General features: G+C 47.8%; 1 protein-coding gene across 7 annotated transcripts; it reads right to left on the bottom strand.

Annotated features, from left to right (window-relative positions):
• Nucleotides 1–632: 632 nt before the first annotated feature.
• On the bottom strand, nucleotides 633–4,962 carry LOC123186367 (protein ROOT HAIR DEFECTIVE 3 homolog 1). 7 transcript variants are annotated; one of them, XR_006493619.1, is made up of 8 exons: nucleotides 4,757–4,962; nucleotides 3,947–4,674; nucleotides 3,529–3,861; nucleotides 3,336–3,440; nucleotides 2,882–2,976; nucleotides 1,232–2,795; nucleotides 904–1,135; nucleotides 633–819 (listed from the first exon to the last, which is right to left on the bottom strand). XR_006493619.1 is itself a non-coding variant. In XM_044598147.1 (8 exons), exons 2-6 carry the CDS (start codon nucleotides 3,833–3,835, stop codon nucleotides 2,732–2,734), a joined length of 486 nt encoding a protein of 161 aa, XP_044454082.1. In that variant the 5' UTR covers nucleotides 3,836–3,868; nucleotides 3,947–4,956; the 3' UTR covers nucleotides 633–819; nucleotides 904–1,135; nucleotides 1,232–2,731. The 7 variants fall into 7 exon arrangements, 3 of the variants coding, with proteins under 3 accessions (XP_044454082.1, XP_044454097.1, XP_044454089.1); XR_006493620.1 differs by having other exon boundaries at nucleotides 1,232–1,327; nucleotides 1,397–2,795; nucleotides 3,947–4,956; XR_006493622.1 differs by having other exon boundaries at nucleotides 1,232–1,327; nucleotides 1,767–2,795; nucleotides 3,947–4,956.
• Nucleotides 4,963–19,716: the final 14,754 nt, after the last annotated feature.

Below are 19,716 nucleotides of genomic sequence, written 5' to 3'. Positions count from 1 at the left end.
TTATGGGCAATTTGGAATTGCAAAAATGACTTGGCTTTTAACAGAACAACAACTATTCATTTTTTGCAGGTTCTCTTCCGGGCTACTGCGCTAATCCGTACGTGGTCATTACTCACTCCGACAGAGGCCAGGGCGTGTTTGGTTACTGGATCTGTCCGGTGGGAGATGGTAGCGCGGGATTTATTTAACCGGTTTGGATGGCGGTCATGTAATAGGATAGACGCGTAGTTTACCTATCTCTCTTTACTATGCCAGCCGGTTGTGGCTTTTGGGCCTTGTTTTATTTTGCTTGCTCTGTGTGAGCCAGTATCCTTTGTTGCAGCACTTTGCAAGACACTAGCGGTTGGGGCGCCACCCGGTGGCGCCGCTTAAGAGGAAGTTGGGGTGGTGCCAAGTGGGAGGCGCCCTTTCCACTCCCCTATTTATACTCAAATAATCATGGTTAGTATAAAGATTTAGATAAATGATTCAATGAAGTTCAACAAAATATTCAAAGCTAATTCAACATTGATCGGTTGATCGGTCATAGCAAAGTAATTATACTTTCCAATTAAAATACAATATCTTTTTACTAATATGCGGAGCAGCTTTGGCATTGATTAATCACTGGCTCAGGAAAAGAATATTTAAACTAATATGGTAAAGGGATTCAAAACTCTATATTTAGTCAACTCTCACCATAGTGCCTCTTTTTTCCATTCAGTGAGAACATGCAAATTCTTTCGAATCACAACAACAGGTAGCACACAAGCAAGCTTCTAGCATCACTTCCTAATGTTCTCTTCAGCTATTTCAGTTCTTCACTGCCCCGCAACGAACCTACAGGAACCCAAAAGAGCAAGCTAGGATAGGAGTCGAGGTGAGCCAAATCAAGAATGCAAGGGAGATAGAAGTATGGGTCACCTTGTTTGAATGAATGTGTGGTCACATGAAGATCTGATTCCTTGCCCGCAATAGAAACTCTCCCTCTCGCAAGGATTTGTGTTCAAGAAACAACTCAATATGAAAAAAGTGCATTACCCTACAGTTTTTACTCCTAAGGCATATGACCTTTGATCACAAAGATACCTTTTAAGAACTCTGTGTAATCAGAAGAAAACAGAGTGTGTGGTAGATGCAGTCTGGTAGGGGTAACCTTCAAACAAATGAAAAAAATTAATTTAGTACACACACATAATCATCTAGGTGTTGTTTTTACAGTGGATTGTGAGGCGACACAAGGAGGGCAGACCTGTCTGACGCCATACATGCATTTTTCTCTTTTGCATTCGCTGACGCCGTCTTAACTGGCTGTATGTATGCGACACAACCAGAAAGAAACCACCGCCTACGGTGCAATATGTGTTAAAAGGGTACTACCTTAATAGGCACAAATTAGAATACTGATGGCCCGTACCTACAAATGGACTGTTTGCACCAGAGGATGATGAGACAGGTACAAAATTCTAAGCGCCTAAACAGGTGATTTACACATAAATTCACATCACACACAACGTAATATTCTAAGGACAAGAGTAACCTACGATCATGGCAAACCGTATCGCACTTTGGAACAGGGCGAGACGTGCTGCTACTCTGTTACGGTGTCGAGAAACAGATCGACTACGTGCAGCAACATGATCCACATCAGGATCAATGGAATTCATGTTCCCTGTTTCTTGACACGCACAAATATCAAAAACGGCGCAAGGAAAAGAAGTGTGAATAAACATACAAAATCCAAGCACAAGTAACTGAACCTACATAGAAGAAAGTGCAAAGTGCACCTTAGTCGCAGAGCCGATATGCTGAGCAGATCAAACAATGAGCCAAACTCGATTATCAATTGATCACAGCAATTCCTAAGAAAAACAATTGTAATGTAAGTCAACCATATGGATTAATTTTAAGAGCAAACACATCAGGAGAACCACATGCTATATGCAGCAACAATGAGTTTCTTATGAAATCTGTTATGATCATCTGATATTCATCACAACTAAAACACATAAATGCATGATATAACATCAGCAAGATCTACATGTAAAACTTGCATACTGCATATTCTTTTGGCATGTAGTAGTAATATTCCCAAAATGATAAGATAAAAGCAAAGAAAATTGGCAGTAAAAGAAATAGCTAGCTAGCAAATAATTTCATTTTTATGACAAGATAAATAGAGATGGATAATATTGTGTCCATCTATATTCCATTATGCCAACTTGGATTTGCATATATGTCACATGGTTACCAATATCACTTTTTCTTCAACATATGAATTTGTTCATCTAACTGTAAGGATTGATAGTCCACCACAAGTATAAACATTACTATCTAGTGAGATATTTTCAGTCTTTTTTGAAAGGAACCAAAGCCATTTTCAGTTGACAGTTTATACAAATACACACCCAGACACCCACAAAGTTGCCGGAATCTCCCTTTCGATTCGGTGCTACTTTAGAATTAGAAGAAATTGTGAGACAGATCACAGTTTTTGTTGGGCTAATGCCATTTTTTTGTCCTACACCATGAAACTGCAAAGATTAGAGACATCCAACACATTTCTGAATTTAATTAGCATGACTACCTGTTGGAAAGAGATGCCAAAACAAACCCAACTGCAGTCATACCCATCTGGTCCTGAATTGACTACCTAATGGGAGTACTATAATTCTTAAGCTCAACTTAATAATAAATGTTCAACATCTTACCATTCCATTTTGGAATTCTCAGCCAATATCTAACTGCACTATTAAAGCCCTGACAAGCAAATAACCCGCAAATAGCAAGAACATGTATATAGGATTCCTGCACAACTGAACAAGAATGACAACACCATATTAATAGTTTTTAGTTTGTGTAAGAAACCCCTGCGCATATTGTAGGTAATTGTGTTGCGTACCTCAGAAGCATCATGATCTCATCAAAACCAAGAACTGTGATAGCAACCATCGCCCAAGGAGGAGGCAGTCTGCCATTACCACGCATGTGAGCTTGCTGGAGTGAGAAAAAAAGTTCAAGTCAAAGACAATACAATAAGAATCTATTTCACCCTCTAGAAAAAAGAAAGCATCATCAGAAAATAAAAACGAATCCACCACTACACACAAAAAAAATGCACAATCAGGAATAATCCAATTTATGGAGGGGAGCAATAAATTCTTCAAACTGAACGATTCTCTGAATGCAATTCTAGAGGTACTCTAAAGCTCTTTACTTCTAAATGCAAAGGCATCACACCTGCCATGGTTCGTCAAAAGAGTTGTTCTACAGAAATAAATAATTTGCTAGCACAACATCTCTAAATATTAAATACACTACAAGAGACCAAAACTATGTATTAAATAAATTCAAACCTGCGTTGATACTACTTGTGTAATGGTGAACTCAGTTTCTGATTGGAACTGCTTCCACACTGACTTGCACTGAGCTGGAGTAATAAGCGTATGCTTGGGATGAACCTGTTTCAATTGTTCGGCAAAGTGATGGATCCTCGGTATAAGCACTTCGATTTTTTGCTGCATGAATAACAAATATACACAAAACTACCTCTTCCCAGCTAGTTGAAGCAAGCGGGTCACCAGAAGAAGCACTTGAACTCTTTGACTCAACAGAACCATCTAGAAGTGTGGAAGTCAGAATGTTTTCAATCCTATCTGGCTTGTCATCCCAGCGAATGACGGCTAATACAGACAGAAGTTTGAGAGCCTGCAATGTAAGTGTAAGAGCACTTAACAACAAAACAAAGGGATATATTGTTTGTCATCATGTTAAAAAGGCGAGAGTCCTGTACAGCAGATCGAGCCTCCTCTGCTATTGCACAGACATCTTCCTTTCCTGTCCAGGTCCTTGGCATTGAGTCCTTGTCATGACTAAACACCACTGTGAACTTGGAAATAACAAGGAACTTTATCAGAAGGTTATAATATTGATTGGTACATGGAACAAGCAATAAGTATTTCTGTACCTTTCCTTTATACGCATCAAAATTTTGATAGCTTCTTCTTTAGCCTTATTTTCCACAATGCTTTGAGCATGATCCATTAATTTTGACACCATTCCTTCTGAGAATTCGCTTCCCATTTCAAACCCAGAAAGGGCTTTAAAAAACTCTGGCAGGATGGCCTCTGTCTCACGTTTATAGAGGTTTTCTATTGATACCCAAGTTGTTTGGCCGGTGGCATCAAAAAGAGATTCCACAGGTTCAACAAGTGCTTTTCTTAGTTTCTACTGAAAGTATACATAACTTAATGACCACGAGGTAACCAAATGCTATAGCAAGTGCCAAAAATATGCAGAAGGGAAGTATGTGCTGAGAAACTAATAAAAAAGTTTCTCTAGGTATAAAAAAGTAACAGAATGTGAGTCTCCTAGAATCACGGTTGACCAGTTCAAAAAGAAAAAGAGCCACACTAAGCTATGATCACCTGATAGCTTGGTTGCTCACATTTGTATCCATCCATCGGGCCCTGCAGTTCAGAGGAGCAAGAGGCAGCCGTCCCCTCTGTCCACTGGCGAGGCCAGCAAGCCGTAGAGGAAGTAGGCGGCCGACGGAGCCGGCGACCTGCTGTCGCTCGAGTTGTTGGAGAAGCGCCCCCCAAGGCCTCGACCTGCGACGCGGTCACCACTGAAGTTGGCGACCCTTCCTCCTGCTCGCCCATCTGCACGGCTGCTCCCCGGGGACTCTCTGGTGACCTACAGAGCACGAGGCAAATCCGGCGTTAGGAAAATCCGCGGCTCATAAAACCGACGACATCGAGTCCTCGTCGGTGTCGACCACTTCGAGAGCGTCGGCGACGACCGCGTCGGAGCCTAGCGACGAAGATGAAACGGCAGAGGATGGGGGTGGATAGAGGCGAGGAGGAAGGATGGGGGCAGCGGCGGTGGTTGGAGAATCGAGGAAGAGGGCGGCGGCGGCGGCGGCGGCAAAAAAGGAATCGTCGGGGAGACCTTGGTTAGGTTAGCTGTGGATCTCTATTGGCCAATACGCGTGTGCGAGCGTGACCAATCCTGCCTCGGGTTTGTCCTTTCCTGTCCGACGTGGACACCGCGAGAATGCGCTCTTGATGCGCCTGTCCGACGTGGACACCGCGAGGATGCACTCTTGATGCGCACGTTAATGCTTCTCGATTGTTGAACTACTTTATTTATTTATAAATATGGCCGTATGCATTTGTCTGATGCAGAGGCCGGGGAAGCCCCCCTTTTCGAAAAAAAACTAACTGTGTCTGTGTGTTGTTGTTGCTGATCTCGTCCTAGCTAGCTCCTGGGTCCATGGACTCCCTACAAAAAAAGCTTGGATCCACTATGGATCCATGTCATTCTGTTGTGAAAAGGACATTCTGTTGCTTTTCCCTGCTACCAAGTCACTCAATGCTTGGTTTCTCTCAACGAATTTCACTCATTACAGTGGATATTCTGCTGTACTGGTGAAAATAATTGTGTGTGTATGTGATTGCATTTTTTATATGATTGATGTTATGATGGTTAATCACATTGTACACTGGGTGATCAAACTAATATCCATATATCTTGCATCAATATTGTAGTTATTGATGACATAATTTATGAGGAAAGACCATGGTAAATGAAGAGACAACGTTACACTGGCTTCTATCTCTTTGATGCAACAAACCAGAGGAACATGTCCGGGTTCATCAATCATAGTTGTGAACCAAACATGGAGATGCAGAAATGGTTAGTTATATTGTACTACTTATTCTATATCTTTGTTGATAACCCTGATATTTGCTAATGGTATCATGTTATTTCAGGACTGTAGATGGATAGACCAGAGTTGGAATTTGTGCTCTTTGTGACATAGAGAGATGGGAGGAGCTGACCTGTGACTATAAGTATGTTCATTCAGTTTCATGGTTACTTTATAAGTCTTTTTTTATTATAAATAAATTTGTCTCGTCCACCTCACTTTATTGCATTGCGTACATAAAACTGTTGCTGCTTCTAATCTCTGTCCTTGTCTACAGATTTGTCCAGTTTGGAGCAGATCAAGATTGTCATTGTGAATCTTGAAACTGCAAAAAAAATGGTTGGCACGGCTAAGTCGGTCAAGTCATTTGTTCTCCGCAATGGCTACTCAGGAAGCTCACAAGATCAGCATGACATGAAGAAAAGAAAGACATCTCCGATAATTGTATCGGTGAGATCATCCGTTTATGTGATCGATGGGACAAAATGTATGACTTCACAACTTCAAATTTGGTTGATGACATTAGATGTCCTTTTCTGCCTTCCAGGTATGTCCCGACAGTTCTACATGGCTATGATGAGTGCACTGGAATGCATACAAGCTGGCAAGGTTTTTTTTTTTTGCCTTTGATGTTCAGTACAGACATATTTGATACTTATCATGTTGAAAATCCACCCTTATGGTTTTCTACCCTTCTACTTCATGTTCTAGTTTCATGTGTGCTCCTTCCTGTAATTTGTTTTTCATATTTTACAATTGTTTCCTTATTATATTTCATAGGTAAATTTATTAAAGATGTGATGTGCAACCAAACTATTTTAAATCATTTGAGCTCTCTTTCCTATTTGTTATACTTTGAGGTGATCAAAGATTAAACCGAACCATAAGGGTGAGCTTGTCTGTTACTATGAAAAAGTTGTGAGTGATGGCTTGTGTTCTTTAGAGATTTTTAATGTAAGTGCGTAAAATGAACGCACAGGATGTGCAGAGGCACTCAAACAATACAAGTGTGCATAGGACCACGTCAAAAGGTGCGCCTGGGGATGGTTTGTGGGTGGGGGAGGGGGGAGGGGAGTTGGCGTCCTTAATTTCTCAAGCAAGTGGAGGTCTAGTGGCATGAGAGCAGGATTGTTAAAGGTCCAAGTCTGTGTAGGTCCTTAGTTATATTTCTGGCCAGGAGAAGGAAGAAGTTTTTCTTGACTGGAATGAGATTGCAGAGAAATTTGGATGTCATTTGCTACATTAAGTAGTCTGGTGTGATCTCCACATTCACACGAAATATACTTATGTGAGGTTCAATTGTATAGTTTAGGCTTGCTCTACTTTATGAAATGACACTTTTTTGTTGTAGATATATTATTGTGCCTTCCATTTCTAACCACTAACATGTAATTGCCGCTCTCACTAAACTAACCCTACTGTCATACAAACACGTTAACAAATACGATAGCATGATTTGTGCGCACAATCCCGTCTCAAGAGGCGCCACCAGGTGGCACCCCAAATACTAGTATGTCGTTAGGTGTTTCTTCATTCCTCATAGCAAAGAGGTCCATCTTACTCTTCGACACCGTGAGTTGGAGGTGTTGATATCGGAGTTTCCTTCATGCAATTGCTTAAGAGCATCCTAAGCTTCCTTTGCGGTGTCGTATAGGCTAATGCGGTTGAAGATGATGGGATCAACACTCTTTATGACCATAGACAAAGCAAGAAAGTTAAATAGCAATGCCCTTGTTTCCCAAGGGGTTAGATTCTTAGGATCCACAGGGGAGTAAACATCCATGATGATTTCCCAAAGGCAAAAGTTGGCACATTACCGGTTCATGGCACATTATAGACAAAAAAGAGATCTCATCAGAGCTTTCCAATGACCATAATTCATAGGATCAGGAGTAGGTGGAGGGCCTATATTAGTAACAAAAGTGTCTTGTAGAAGTAAGTGTACCGATGCTTTACTTGAGGTAGTCTTCCTTATCAACCTCATTACCGGTTATGCCGACGGCTTTCAATGAGGTGGTTGACTCGAATACTTTTGTTCAACTATAGCAAGCTTCCTTTCAAATTCCAAAATGTTCAACTCATAGTCAGGGTTCTAATTGATCGACATCTTTCCTCTCTATAGCGGTGAAGCTAAACACACAGACACACACACACACACACAAAGAGAGAGATTGCTCTGATACCAATTGAAGGATCAAAGGTGCTGACAATGCAACTAGGGGGTGAATAGGCGATTACCAAGTTAAATTCTTTTCTTAGTTGTTGTTAGAGGCTAGGCTAGAAATATAACTTATATAAATGCAACTAGGTGATACAACCATATATGATATGTTACAACAAGCTAGCAAGCTACACAAGGCAACCGACAAGCAAGCAGAACAACAATTAAAGCTAGGGTTAAAAGACAATCAAAAGTGGTAGAGACAAAGATGTAATGCAAAGTTCACACACTCGGGGTGTGCTAATGTCCGTTGGAGAGGGGGCGACAATGAATGTCGCCTTTTTCTCCAGGAACCACAAGAAACAAATGCTTAAGTTACCTTCCACTAGAGATAGCCCTTGGGGTGAGACCCAAACCCTAAAATAATGAGCAAGTGGCACAACCACATGACTTGGAGCTCCCGGGTAACACCAGCGGTCTACGGTTCTCCACAAACCCAAGAGTAACAAGATTTGCTAGGATCTCGTGGGGAATCAACAACTCAAGTTTTGATTGGATGGGAATGTGGACCGTGTGATCCTCATGCTCTCTCCAAAATATGGAGTGGATTGAGTGGCTAGAGAGGATGGAATCAAAGTTTCAAGGTTTTGGATCAATGGTGTGAGTTGTGTTGGAGAGAGAAGGTGCTTTATATAGTCAATGGGGATAACTTCCCATTGGAGCAGTGTCTAGTTAATACGTACTACCCGACCTAGGTCAGACTATCCGACCACTTGGATATTCTAAGGGGGGCGCCCGATGTCGGTGTCAAAACCGGCGGATCTCGGGTAGGGGGTCCCGAACTGTGCGTCTAGGATCGATGGTAACAGGAGACGGGGGACACGATGTTTACCCAGGTTCGGGCCCTCTCTATGGAGGTAATACCCTACTTCCTTCTTGATTGATCTTGATGAATATGAGTATTACAAGAGTTGATCTACCACGAGATTGTAATGGCTAAACCCTAGAAGTCTAGCCTATATGACTATGGTAATGTGTCTATCCTATCTGGACTAACCCCTCTGGTTTATATAGACACCGGGGGGATCTAGGGTTTACATGGAGTCGGTTACATAAGAAGGAATCTACATAATCGGTTGTCAAGCTTGCCTTCCACGCCAAGTAGAGTCCAATTCGGACACGGGTACAGTCTTCGGTCTTCATGTCTTCACAGCCCATCAGTCCGGCCCAATGGATAATAGGCCGGACGCCCGAGGACCCCTTAGTCCAGGACTCCCTCAGTAGCCCCTGAACCTGGCTTTCGATGACGAGGAGTCCGGCGCGCAGATTGTCTTCGGCATTGCAAGGCGGGTTCCTCTTTCCAAACTCCCAGTTGATCTTCAGATGTGATGATTGTATCCGGACTTGTATACACAACTGCAGAGGATATAATATTTTACGAGTTCAATCCCCCGACAACTTTTTGGTAATATGACATCACGCCTGCTTCGGCCATTGTTTGCGAACCGCTTTAGCTGGCCCGTCGCCCCACGTTTCAAGACGTGATTTTATTGGCATGTCTTATCCCATCGGAGATCATGGCACCCTTTTTCAAGGGATTCCTGTCAACCCGGACGTGGGTAACCCAACCGTTGCTTGGGTACAACTCTTTGGAAATAAGAAAGTTTTCGAGGCTTGAAAGGAGACGTTTGATATTCGCGGCCTTTATATACAGGGGTACAGACCCGTCTTTCTCTTCCACGCTTGCTTCTTCCTCAGACCCCACTATCCCGAGTTCCACCACCCGAGTTTCGGTCACCACAAGCCCCAATTATGTCCGGATCCAGCCGTCAAGGCCGATGGGTAGCTTCTTCTGTCATGGAGGAAGATATTGCAAAGCTTCGGGCGGCGAAGTATTTGACCGCGGAAATCCATCATCGGCTTCCTGCCGTGGGGCAGGTTATTCCCACCCCCAGATCCGGCGAGAGGGTCGTGTTCGTGTCCCACTTCCTTCGCGGGTAAGGGTTTGCACTTAACCCCTTCGTCCGGGGGCTCATGTTCTATTACGGGCTAGATTTTCATGATTTGGCCCCGGACTCTATTCTTCTTATCTCGGTGTTTACCGTCACGTGCGAAGCCTTCCTCCGAACTCCCTCGCACTTCGGCTTGTGGCTCAAGACCTTCGACGTGAAGCCGCAAGTGATAGAGGGGGAGCAGGTTGAGTGCGGTGGTGCTTCAATGAGCAAGCTTGCCAGCGCCGTTTGGCTGAAAGGATCCTTTGCCAAATCCTCCGATCTGTGGCAGCAGGGGTGGTTCTATATTACCGAGCCCCGTGGCTCCAAGTGGGCAACGACGCCCGTATTCCGATCCAATGCTCCAATTCAGCTTGCATCGTGGGTTAACAAGGGGCTGGATTGGAGATCAACGAATGATGTGCGAACTCTGCAGAGTCGCATCCGAAGCCTTATTGAGAAGGACATTGACTTAGCCAACGTTGTTCAAGTAATGCTAGTTCGTCGGAACCTAACGTGCCAGCGACGGCCTCTCCGCCTATGGGAGTTCAATCCAGAAGGGCCGCGAACTCTTCAGCACTTCTTCAGCACTACGCACGAAGGAATGTGGAGATTATTCGTCGGGAAACGAAGGCAATGGACGGACACCACCGAAGATGTCGGCCTAGACTGTAACCTTTCGGACACCCCGGTAAGTCCCTTTTTACTGAATATTGTATGGTCAGATACCAAGTGGCTAGATACCAACAGTATCATCCTTTTTTCAGGGCTGGATAAAGAAGGTGGAGCGGATTAGGTGTCCAGCTCCCCTTCCAGAAGACTCAGCGACTCCCGTGCTGACAAGAATGCTGGCTTTGGTGACATACCAGGCACCAGCAGGGGAGGGCGAGAAGACCCAAGATGACCTTGGTTCCGGAGGTAAGTCGGACACTGAGTCCGGAGAAATCGACCTTTCCTCGCCCGAAGATGGAGGGGGAAAAGGACCCAGGATCCCTTCTCCAAGCAGGAGAAAAAGGGCCGCCTCCGAAGATTGGGAGGGGCGGTCTTGCAAAAAGGGCAAGATGCCGCCGTTGAGCGGCTTGGGTGTGGAGAGCGACGCCATTGAACAGCTCCAACAAGGGGACAAGCCCTTGGCCAAACCGTAAGAGAATCCGGAGTACTTTGATAGGGTCCCGCTCCATTGTCGTTACGAAGATATACGTAACGCATTTATGCATTTTTACAGGTCGGCACATAATTTTTCTGGGCGATCCTCTTCTTCGGGGAGTCTCCTCCCAGAGATGATGGAGAGCGAGACGCCTCCTCGAACCTCCTCGCCCACTAAGGTGGATGACTCTGAAGTGTCCTTGCGGAGGGTCCCTTTAGATCAGGGGACAAAAGAGGCAGTACCTGAAGGTGGACCTCCGACCATCTGGGATTCCGGGGCCGATGATAACGAAGGCCCCGGACTGTCTGGTTCACAACCGAGAGTGATTTTGGAGGCGGGTGAACAGATTCCTTCAAAAGATGACTGTGCCCCTGGAGCAGTGTCCGGAAACCCAAAGACTCCTGATATATTGCGGGACATGTTGCAGAAAGCATCTGTCTCGTGGGAACATCGTACCTTGATGGGTACAATGATTGAAAAGATTTCGTCCGCGAAGAGCGGATTAAATGAAGCCTTCATGAGCCTACTTAAAGGCTTCGAGGTTTGTGACATAATGTTTTTCAGCTATGTTTCATTTGCAAAGATGTGCCTGTGTATAGGTAGTAGCCTTTGAGACTCAGGTTGTCTTCCATTAGGAAGCAAACAGAGGATAAAAAATGATCGTTTTGAGGACTAACCCGATGAGCTTGAACACAGGCTGCTTCCCCCTTGGTCACTTCCCAGACTATGGAAATTGCCAAGCTATAGCGGAAGCTTGACGTGGCAGGGGATGATCTTGCATTAATCAATACGCGTCTTGACGAGTCGCAAGGTATGTATTCGGGGCAATCCTCATAAATTGTTTGTGGTATAAACATGATGCTGAGATTTTAGATGCTGGAATGCGCATGACTGCAGATGGTGCTGCCGCCGTTGAAGTTCTTCAAGCGGAGCTGACCCGGGCCAAGGAGTAGGCCCGTCGTAGCAATGCTGCTGCCGAAAAGGCATCGGCTGAATTAAAGGCCGAACAAGCTGCACGGTGCCAAGGTGAGGAGAAGATATCCACGATGACATTCGAACTGGAGAATGCTACTGGCCCCTGCAAATTTCTGGAGAAGGAGAATAAAGCCTTAACGGTTGAACTGGACAAGGTCCGACAGAAGGCGAGAGAAGCACGATCAGAATCCAGAGCAATCCGTGAGGAGGTTCGGCAGGCGAAGGAGATTGTGCCTGGAAAGCCTTTTCTGCTGCAAACTAAGTTCGGTGACCCAGACTATGCTCATCTTAACCAAGTGTGGAGTTCTCTGGACGAGTATTTGGACTTGCCGAAGAGTTCTTCCGATGCGGCGCGGTATTACCAAGAGCGAGATGGATATGCAACGGAGAAGCTTTTTTGGTCGTAGTTTGGCACGTCAAAGCGCCCTCTGCTGCTCAATGAACAGATGTCCCAAAGGGCCGAACTTCATAGGATATCCAGTGTTGCCATGAAGGATGTCGTAATCCAGTTATGGCCAACCGAACCTGCTCCGAATAGCTATTTCGGTTTGGTGGAGATGCTTGTTGACGCGGTGCCGTGTATCGACGCTGTGAAGCGGTCAAAGTGCATTGAGGGTGCACAGATGGCCTTCGCCCGAGTCAAGACGTTCTGGGGGAAGATGAAGGCCGTCGGTGTTGCAACAAAGAGTCCACCCAAAGGCAAGGACCGTTCGGACGTGGAGCATATTTTGAAGACGTCCTAGGGGCCGCCTGCCTAATAGAGGGTCAATGCTCGAAAGACATAATGTTCGAGTGAGGTGTATGATAATTGTAAAAGACAATTTTATAGTTAATCTATTTATATGTTTTTGCTTGAAAGCTTGAGTTCCTCCTGTGCGGCCGTTTTTGATACAAACTGGAAGTTTTCTAGTCGTCGGCTTCAGCCCCCTCGTAGGAAGTACGGGGGTGTTCGGAAAAGCATGTAAGCACTCTTTATCCAACGTCTTGGTCCATGAAGGAGGTGTTAATGCGGCGAACCAGGCAATCGGACTATAGGGCGTTAACGCTTTCACTTAGCCATAGGAGTTTTATTGTGGGGCTACGACATAGCCCCTGGTATGTATGCGGCCTAGGGTGCCTTACATGTTTGATCTGAAAAAGATCCCTTGTGTGACACGGAGAATCGCTAAAGATTCCAAGAAGTCGTCAAGTGGTTGACCAGCTCTCGCCGCATCATGACAGTAAGTTTTCGGCTTTCTCTACTGAGGTGCTCAACCGGTTTAGACCAGGGCACAATCACAGTAGTTCTCCCTTTTACTACCCTAGCCGATAGAGCAGAACGTAGGGTAGCAAGCACAGGAGCCGGGCAACCCAACTATTGACCCAATACAATGATTCGGAGCTGATGCATATAAGGCCAAACTTGCGACGCCGAAGTGCGCTGTAGAGCTGTTCGGGCTTTTGCTGGCGACTCATTTGTTCCCATACCGAGCCCCTGGCAGGTTATGCCAGGGTATATTTGTGAAACAAACGTGGCCGCCGTATTCTGTGGCGAGACAACACAGATGATTAGTTCGGATATGTTTTACTGGGAACTGAGCGGTATGCCAATGATTACTTATGATATATATAAATCCATCCTCCCGGATATTTGACATTCTTGGGGTTGGAGGCGGAGGAACAGGCATAGTACAGGCTCGAGAAATAGAGAGTGCGGTCTACAAAAATTTATTTTGGACCTCCTGTCGCACGTCTGCGCCGCTAGTCCTCGGTGGGGGGGGGGGGAATCCTTGATGGAAATAGCCCCTTAGGTGAGTATACGGATCCGAACTCCCATAGAGCCAGTTTCCGACGTTTATCCTGTTCGTCACCTGTTTTTAAAGGATAGCGAAGGAAGAAAGAAAATAAATGATAATAACAATAACAAAAAAAGTTACTGGAGTGCTTGCAGGCTTGTCCGTATTGTGCTTCCGCCAATGCCCATGGTATCTTGAGTGCGTAATGATGTATGCGCGGTACAAACTTTGTAGGTGTATGGAGTGGGCGGTGGAAGCCGGGTTGCTATTTCCGTTCTTGGAGTAGTTTATCCTCGGGTGGAGATTGCTTCTGACCCCCAGTGTTTCGTTGGTGAACCTTTCCGTCATTGCTGTCGCCTGGCGGCCTCCTCCCCCTGTGTTCGGCGTTGAGCTTGCCGGCCTGTTTAAGGACCCAGCAGTTTCTGTTGGTATGATTAGCTGGTTTATCGGGGTGGCCATGAATCTGGCAGGGTCGGTCCAGTATCTTGTCCAGGTTGGATGGTTTGTATCGATTCGCCTTGAATGGCTTCTTCCGCTGACCGGGCTTGGGGTTGGTGAATCCGGCGTTGACTGCTATGTCGCATGATCTTTCATTGTCATTACGACTGTTGTTTTTGCTTCGTCGTGGCTTTCCGTTGCCGTCTCGGATTGCGGAGGTTCCTGGGTTGCTGGCGTTATTGCTTCTACGAGCGAGCCAGTTGTCTTCTCCCGCGCCAAAGTGGGTCATCAGAGCAGTGAGGGCTGTCATGGATTTAGGTCCTTCTTGGCTGAGGTGGCGTGCCAGCCATTCGTCCCGGACACTGTGTCTGAAAGCCGCGAGGGCTTCCGCGTCCGGACAATCGACGATTTGGTTCTTTTTGACTAAGAACCAAGTCCAGAGCTCCCTGGCTGATTCTCCAGGCTGCTGGACAATGTGACTTAGGTCATCGGCATCCGGTGGCCGGACATACGTTCCTTGGAAGTTAACGAGGAAAGCCTCTTCCAAGTCCTCCCAGCTGCCTATGGAATTTTCGGGCAGGCTGTTTAACCAGTACCGAGCTGGCCCTTTTAGTTTTAGTGGGAGGTATTTAATGGCATGGAGGTCGTCCCCACAGGCCATATGGATGTGGAGGATGAAATCTTCTATCCATATCGCTGGGTCGGTTGTCCCGTCATATGATTCAATATTGACGGGTTTGAATCCTTCGGGGAATTCATGATCCATTACTTCATCAGTGAAGCAAAGTGGGTGTGCGATGCCTCTATGTTGGGCCACACTGCGATGTAGCTCCGAAGGATTCCCTTTGCGGTTTTCGGCTTGGGCGTGGCGAGGTTTGACACGTCCGAGTAGGTAGCGATCGTCGCGTGTCAAAGCATGCTTTCGCGATCCGTAGATCGGTCTTGCGTGTCTTGCTCTATTGTCCAAGTCCCACTGCAGGTTGTCTGGGTAATCGTGACCTGCGTTGTTCTTGCCTTTATGGTGAGGGGGGTGTTCGGCTTGAGTTGCCTTTTTATCCGGACAAAGTTGTCGGCGACCTGCCGCATTGTATGTCGATGGTATGGGCTCCAATGCCCCATCATCGAATTGGTATAGCAATCTGTGTTTTGGGTGGCTTTTGGCTAGGCCACTAAGGCCGTATTCTTCGGCAACCAGGACTTCGGTCCATCTGTCGTTGAGTAGGTCTTGGTCAGCTTGAAGCTGCTGCTGCTTCTTTTTCAGGCTCCTTGCCATAGCTATTAGTCTGTGCTTTAAGCGCTCCTGCTCGAGGGGCTCTTCAGGTACGATGAAGTCTTTGTCGGCGAGGCTTTCCTCATCTTCGCAAAGCGGAAGGTAGTTGTCGTCCTCCAAACTATCGCTGGGTCGGGCCTGTTCATCGGGGCTGACTTGCCCGTTTTCCTGTTTCTCCTGTTCGAATATTACTCCAACAGGGTCTTCATTGCTTTCGGCACTGTCTGGAGCGCTATTTCTCCGGTGCCATCGTTGCTGTGGCGTGACTTGGAGTGGCGTTTGGGGCGCTAGAACTTAGTCTGTGTCTCAGGAGTTGTATTCTAAACTAGGTCTCCCTTGTCATTGCCGCTAGCTTTTTTAAGTGTATCGACCATGTACACGTCGTATGAAGGGTTGGCCGTCCCACACCTGATGACTGGTGGGTCTTGGCCTTGCTCCTTGTCGGCATCGTCGTCTATATTGTCAATGTCTTCGGAGCCATAAGCAGGCATGTCAGTTAAGTCCTCGACAGTGGCTATGAAGTGGGTGGTGGGTGGGAAGCGAAGTTCTCCATTATCAGCTTCTAGCTCGAACCGGACATAGTTCGGCCGCGAGTCCCCCATCAGGGACATGTTATTCAATGAATTCAGCACATCGCCAAAGGGCGAGTGTTGGAAGATATCTACGGCGCTGAACTCGAAGATTGATAACCGATCCAACTCGGTGTCCGGGAGCGTGCGAGGTTTGGAACTTATAGCCGGGGACGAGTCCGGAATTCCGTTGACGCTGATATTGCCTGGTGTTGAGCCTGTGTGTGGTTCCAATGCCACGGACTCTGTGGCTTCGGATGGTGCAAACTGCTCCGGATCTAAGGTCGTAGCAGTTGCAGGAACCGTCTCCAGAGTTTGGTCCGATGACAGATTTAGGTCGTGTTCATCAGAGCGAGGGGGAGCGACCGCCGCGGTCTCAAATCCATTGAAGATCAAGTCTCCATGGATATTCGCGGCATAGTTCAAGTTTCCAAATCTGACTTGGTGGCCAGAGGCATAGCTATCGATCTGCTCCAGGTGGCCAAGCGAGTTGGCCTGTAGTATGAAGCCGCCGAATACGAAAATCTGTCCGGGGAGGAAGGTTTCACCTTGGACAGCGTTGCTATCAACGATTGAAGGGGCCATCGAACCTTTCATCGACGGCACAGTGGAACCCTCAATGAAAGCACCAATGTCGGTGTCAAAATCGGCGGATCTCGGGTAGGGGGTCCCGAACTGTGCGTCTAGGATCGATGGTAACAGGAGACGGGGGACACGATGTTTACCCAGGTTCAGGCCCTCTCTATGGAGGTAATACCCTACTTCCTGCTTGATTGATCTTGATGAATATGAGTATTACAAGAGTTGATCTACCACGAGATCATAATTGCTAAACCGTAGAAGTCTAGCCTATACACTACAAAAAAAAGACACATCCGTGACATTTTGGGCCGAACGAATTTTTTTTCTGTCATACATATGACACTTCTATGACGATAATTGTGGCAAAACCCGGTATCATCATAGATGTGGTGGGCTCGTACTTCTATGACAAAAAATCATGACAGAAAATGGGCTTTTCGTCCTGGGCGGGCTGGAGACGCAGCTGCATGACATTCTTTGGGCCGTCCATGATGGAAAAAACCATGGTAGAAGCGAGGGGGAGGAAAATTTCGGGGAGTTCCCGGTTACGGTGGGAGGTCGGGGGCCGAGCGATGCGCGTTTCTCTCGTACACGTACGCGCGTGTGTGCGAGGCGTTGGCTCTAACTGAACCTGAGCGAGGCATTGGGCTCTAACTGAACCCGAGCGATTGCACTGCAGGCTACGCGTTACTGAACCCGAGCGATCGATGATGGCTGTTAACTGAACCCGATCGAGTGATTCCTTCGCTACTGCTGCTAACTGAAGCCGATCGATGGGATGAACAGTGAGCGTTGCGGGGGAGGGGGAGGGGGTTGGATGAACAGTGAGCGGTGGCGTTGCCTCTGGATGAACAGGAGCCCGTAGTGTGGTGGAGGGCTGGATGAACAGTAGACGGTGGAGGGGTGCCCGTGGAGGGGTGGTTGAACAGGACCCCGTGGTGTGGAGGGCTGGATGAACAGTAGACGGTGGAGGGGTGCCCGTGAAGGGGTGGTTGAACAGGACCCCGTGGTGTGGAGGGCTGGATGAACAGTAGACGGTGGAGGGATGGTTGAACAGTAGCCGGTGGAGTAGAGCGCGGTGGAGGCTGGATGAACAGGAGCCCGTGGAGGCTGGAGGAGGTCGACGGTGGAGATGAACAGTATCCCGTGGAGTCCCGTTTTGCGGTACGCCACACCCCTCCCGATGAACAGGACCCCCGTTTCGACTGTAGGAGGTCCGTTTTGCGGTACGCCACACCCCTCCCGATCAACAGGACCCCCGTTTCGATCGTGGGAGGTCCGTTTCCTCCGTTTTGCGGTACACCAGACCCCTCCCGATCAACAAGACCCCGTTCCGAACGTAGAAGGTCCGTTTCCTCCGTTGTGCGGTACGCCAGGCCTCGTTTCCATCGCATGTTCCGTCCAAGCCCTCCCGATGAACACGACAACGCATTCCGTTCTGACCCAGCCGGTTGGCTCCCATGCGTTCCGTTGCCTCCCGATGAACACAACGCATTTTGTTGCCTCCCCAGGAACACGACGCATTCCGTTGCCTTCCCATGAACACGACGACGACGCTCTTTCTCCGTTCCGACCCAGCCATGTACACGAGCCCTCGCCGTACGTATGCACGAGTAGGCGTTCGAGACCCCGCCCGCATGTACACATACATGGCCATATTTTCTTTCTTGGACCGTGGCCGCTGTACGTACGCGTACATGCTACGTGCGCGCCTCTACTACGACACGTGCGCGCCTCTACTACGACACGTGCGCGCCTCTACATCCACCAGTATATATGAACGTACACGTTCGCGACCAGAATAACAACGCTACGTACGCTTCGACCAGGTGGGTCCCGACTGTCAGGCACTTCCTTGGGTGCGAAGATGTAGCTGCGGGTCCCAGCAGTCAGGGGGCGAATCGTGTTTTTTTGTCCGGACGCACTTCCTTGCATGCGAAGATGTAGCTGGTGGGACCCAGCAGTCAGGGGGGCGAATCGTTTTTTTTGCCCGGACGCACTTCCTTGCATGCGAAGATGTAGCTGGTGGGTCCCAGCAGTCTGGGGGAAACATTTTTTTCGCGAAATACAATGGCCTGTCCGGTGGGTCCCAGCTGTTAGGTGGAGGAATCATTATTTTCTGCGTAATAAGGAGGCACTTCCTTGCTGCGGCCGTGGACCCAGCTGTTAGCCTCTCCATGTATAGTCCACGTCCGATGGAAGTCGTTCCTTGACCACGTTGACCACGTAGCGCCGAGAGCACCACGGCGGTGGACGACGGCGAGGCCTAGGAAGGGGACGACGCGGAGCCGGGGAAGACGCGGCAGTGGAAGCCCACGCGAAGAGGAGTACGAGAGTTCACTGGTTCGGCTGCGGTATGAGGCTGCCGTCGCCGCAGGGCCTGGCCAGCGGTGGGAATAGTAGGGGGCGGTGAGGCCTCCGCGGCAGCATATCCGGCCACGAGAGGCAGGAGCATGCGGCACGACCGGCGCTGCTTTGGGCGGCTGGAGCAAGAAGACCAGAGGTTGAAGAAGCACTACGGCCATTGGATGGACATCGTACGGTCACTGGAGCTAGAATCGTTTATATTGACTAAGTTGACAAAGCCCTCCGTCCCCATCAACTTAGTAGGCCCACAAGTCAGCCTCCCACCAAGGTGGGTCCCAGCTAGCAGGGGGTATTCATTTTTTTGTGCGTAATAAGGAGGAACTTCCGGTGGGTTCGAGCTGACAGCAGGGGGAACATTTTTTTCGTGAAATACGGTGTCCCGTCGGGTGGGTCCCAGCAGTCAGGGGCAAACGTTTTTTTTTTCACGATACACTGGTGGGCGTCCGGTGGGTCCCTACTGTCAGGTGGAGGAATAATTATTTTCCGCATAATAAGGAGGCATTTCCTTGCGGCTGCCGTGCACCCAGCTGTCAGCCTCTCCACGTACAGTATTCTTCCGATGGAATTCGGTCGTTGACCACATTGACCACGCCGCGCCAAGAGCACCACGGAGGTGGACGACGGCGAGGCCTAGGAAGGGGACGACGCGGAGCCAGGGAAGACGCGACAGTGGATGCCCATGCGGAGAGGAGTACGAGGGTTCACTTGTTCGGCTGCGCTGCCGTCGCCGCAGAATAACAAGGGGTGTGGGT

Source organism: Triticum aestivum, chromosome 1A (assembly GCF_018294505.1).
Source record: "Triticum aestivum cultivar Chinese Spring chromosome 1A, IWGSC CS RefSeq v2.1, whole genome shotgun sequence".
NCBI lineage: Eukaryota > Viridiplantae > Streptophyta > Magnoliopsida > Poales > Poaceae > Triticum > Triticum aestivum.
This window is presented reverse-complemented; position numbering and strand designations above follow the sequence as displayed.

Coding starts and splice junctions, on each gene's coding strand:
- LOC123186367 (XM_044598147.1), bottom strand. CDS start 3,835: ATGCCAAGGACCTGGACAGGAAAGGAAGATGTCTGTGCAATAGCAGAG. Junction 3,688..3,772: donor CAGAGGAGGCTCGATCTGCT/GTACAGGACTCT, acceptor CTTACATTGCAG/GCTCTCAAACTTCTGTCTGT. Junction 2,977..3,335: donor CACAAGTAGTATCAACGCAG/GTTTGAATTTAT, acceptor TTCTCACTCCAG/CAAGCTCACATGCGTGGTAA.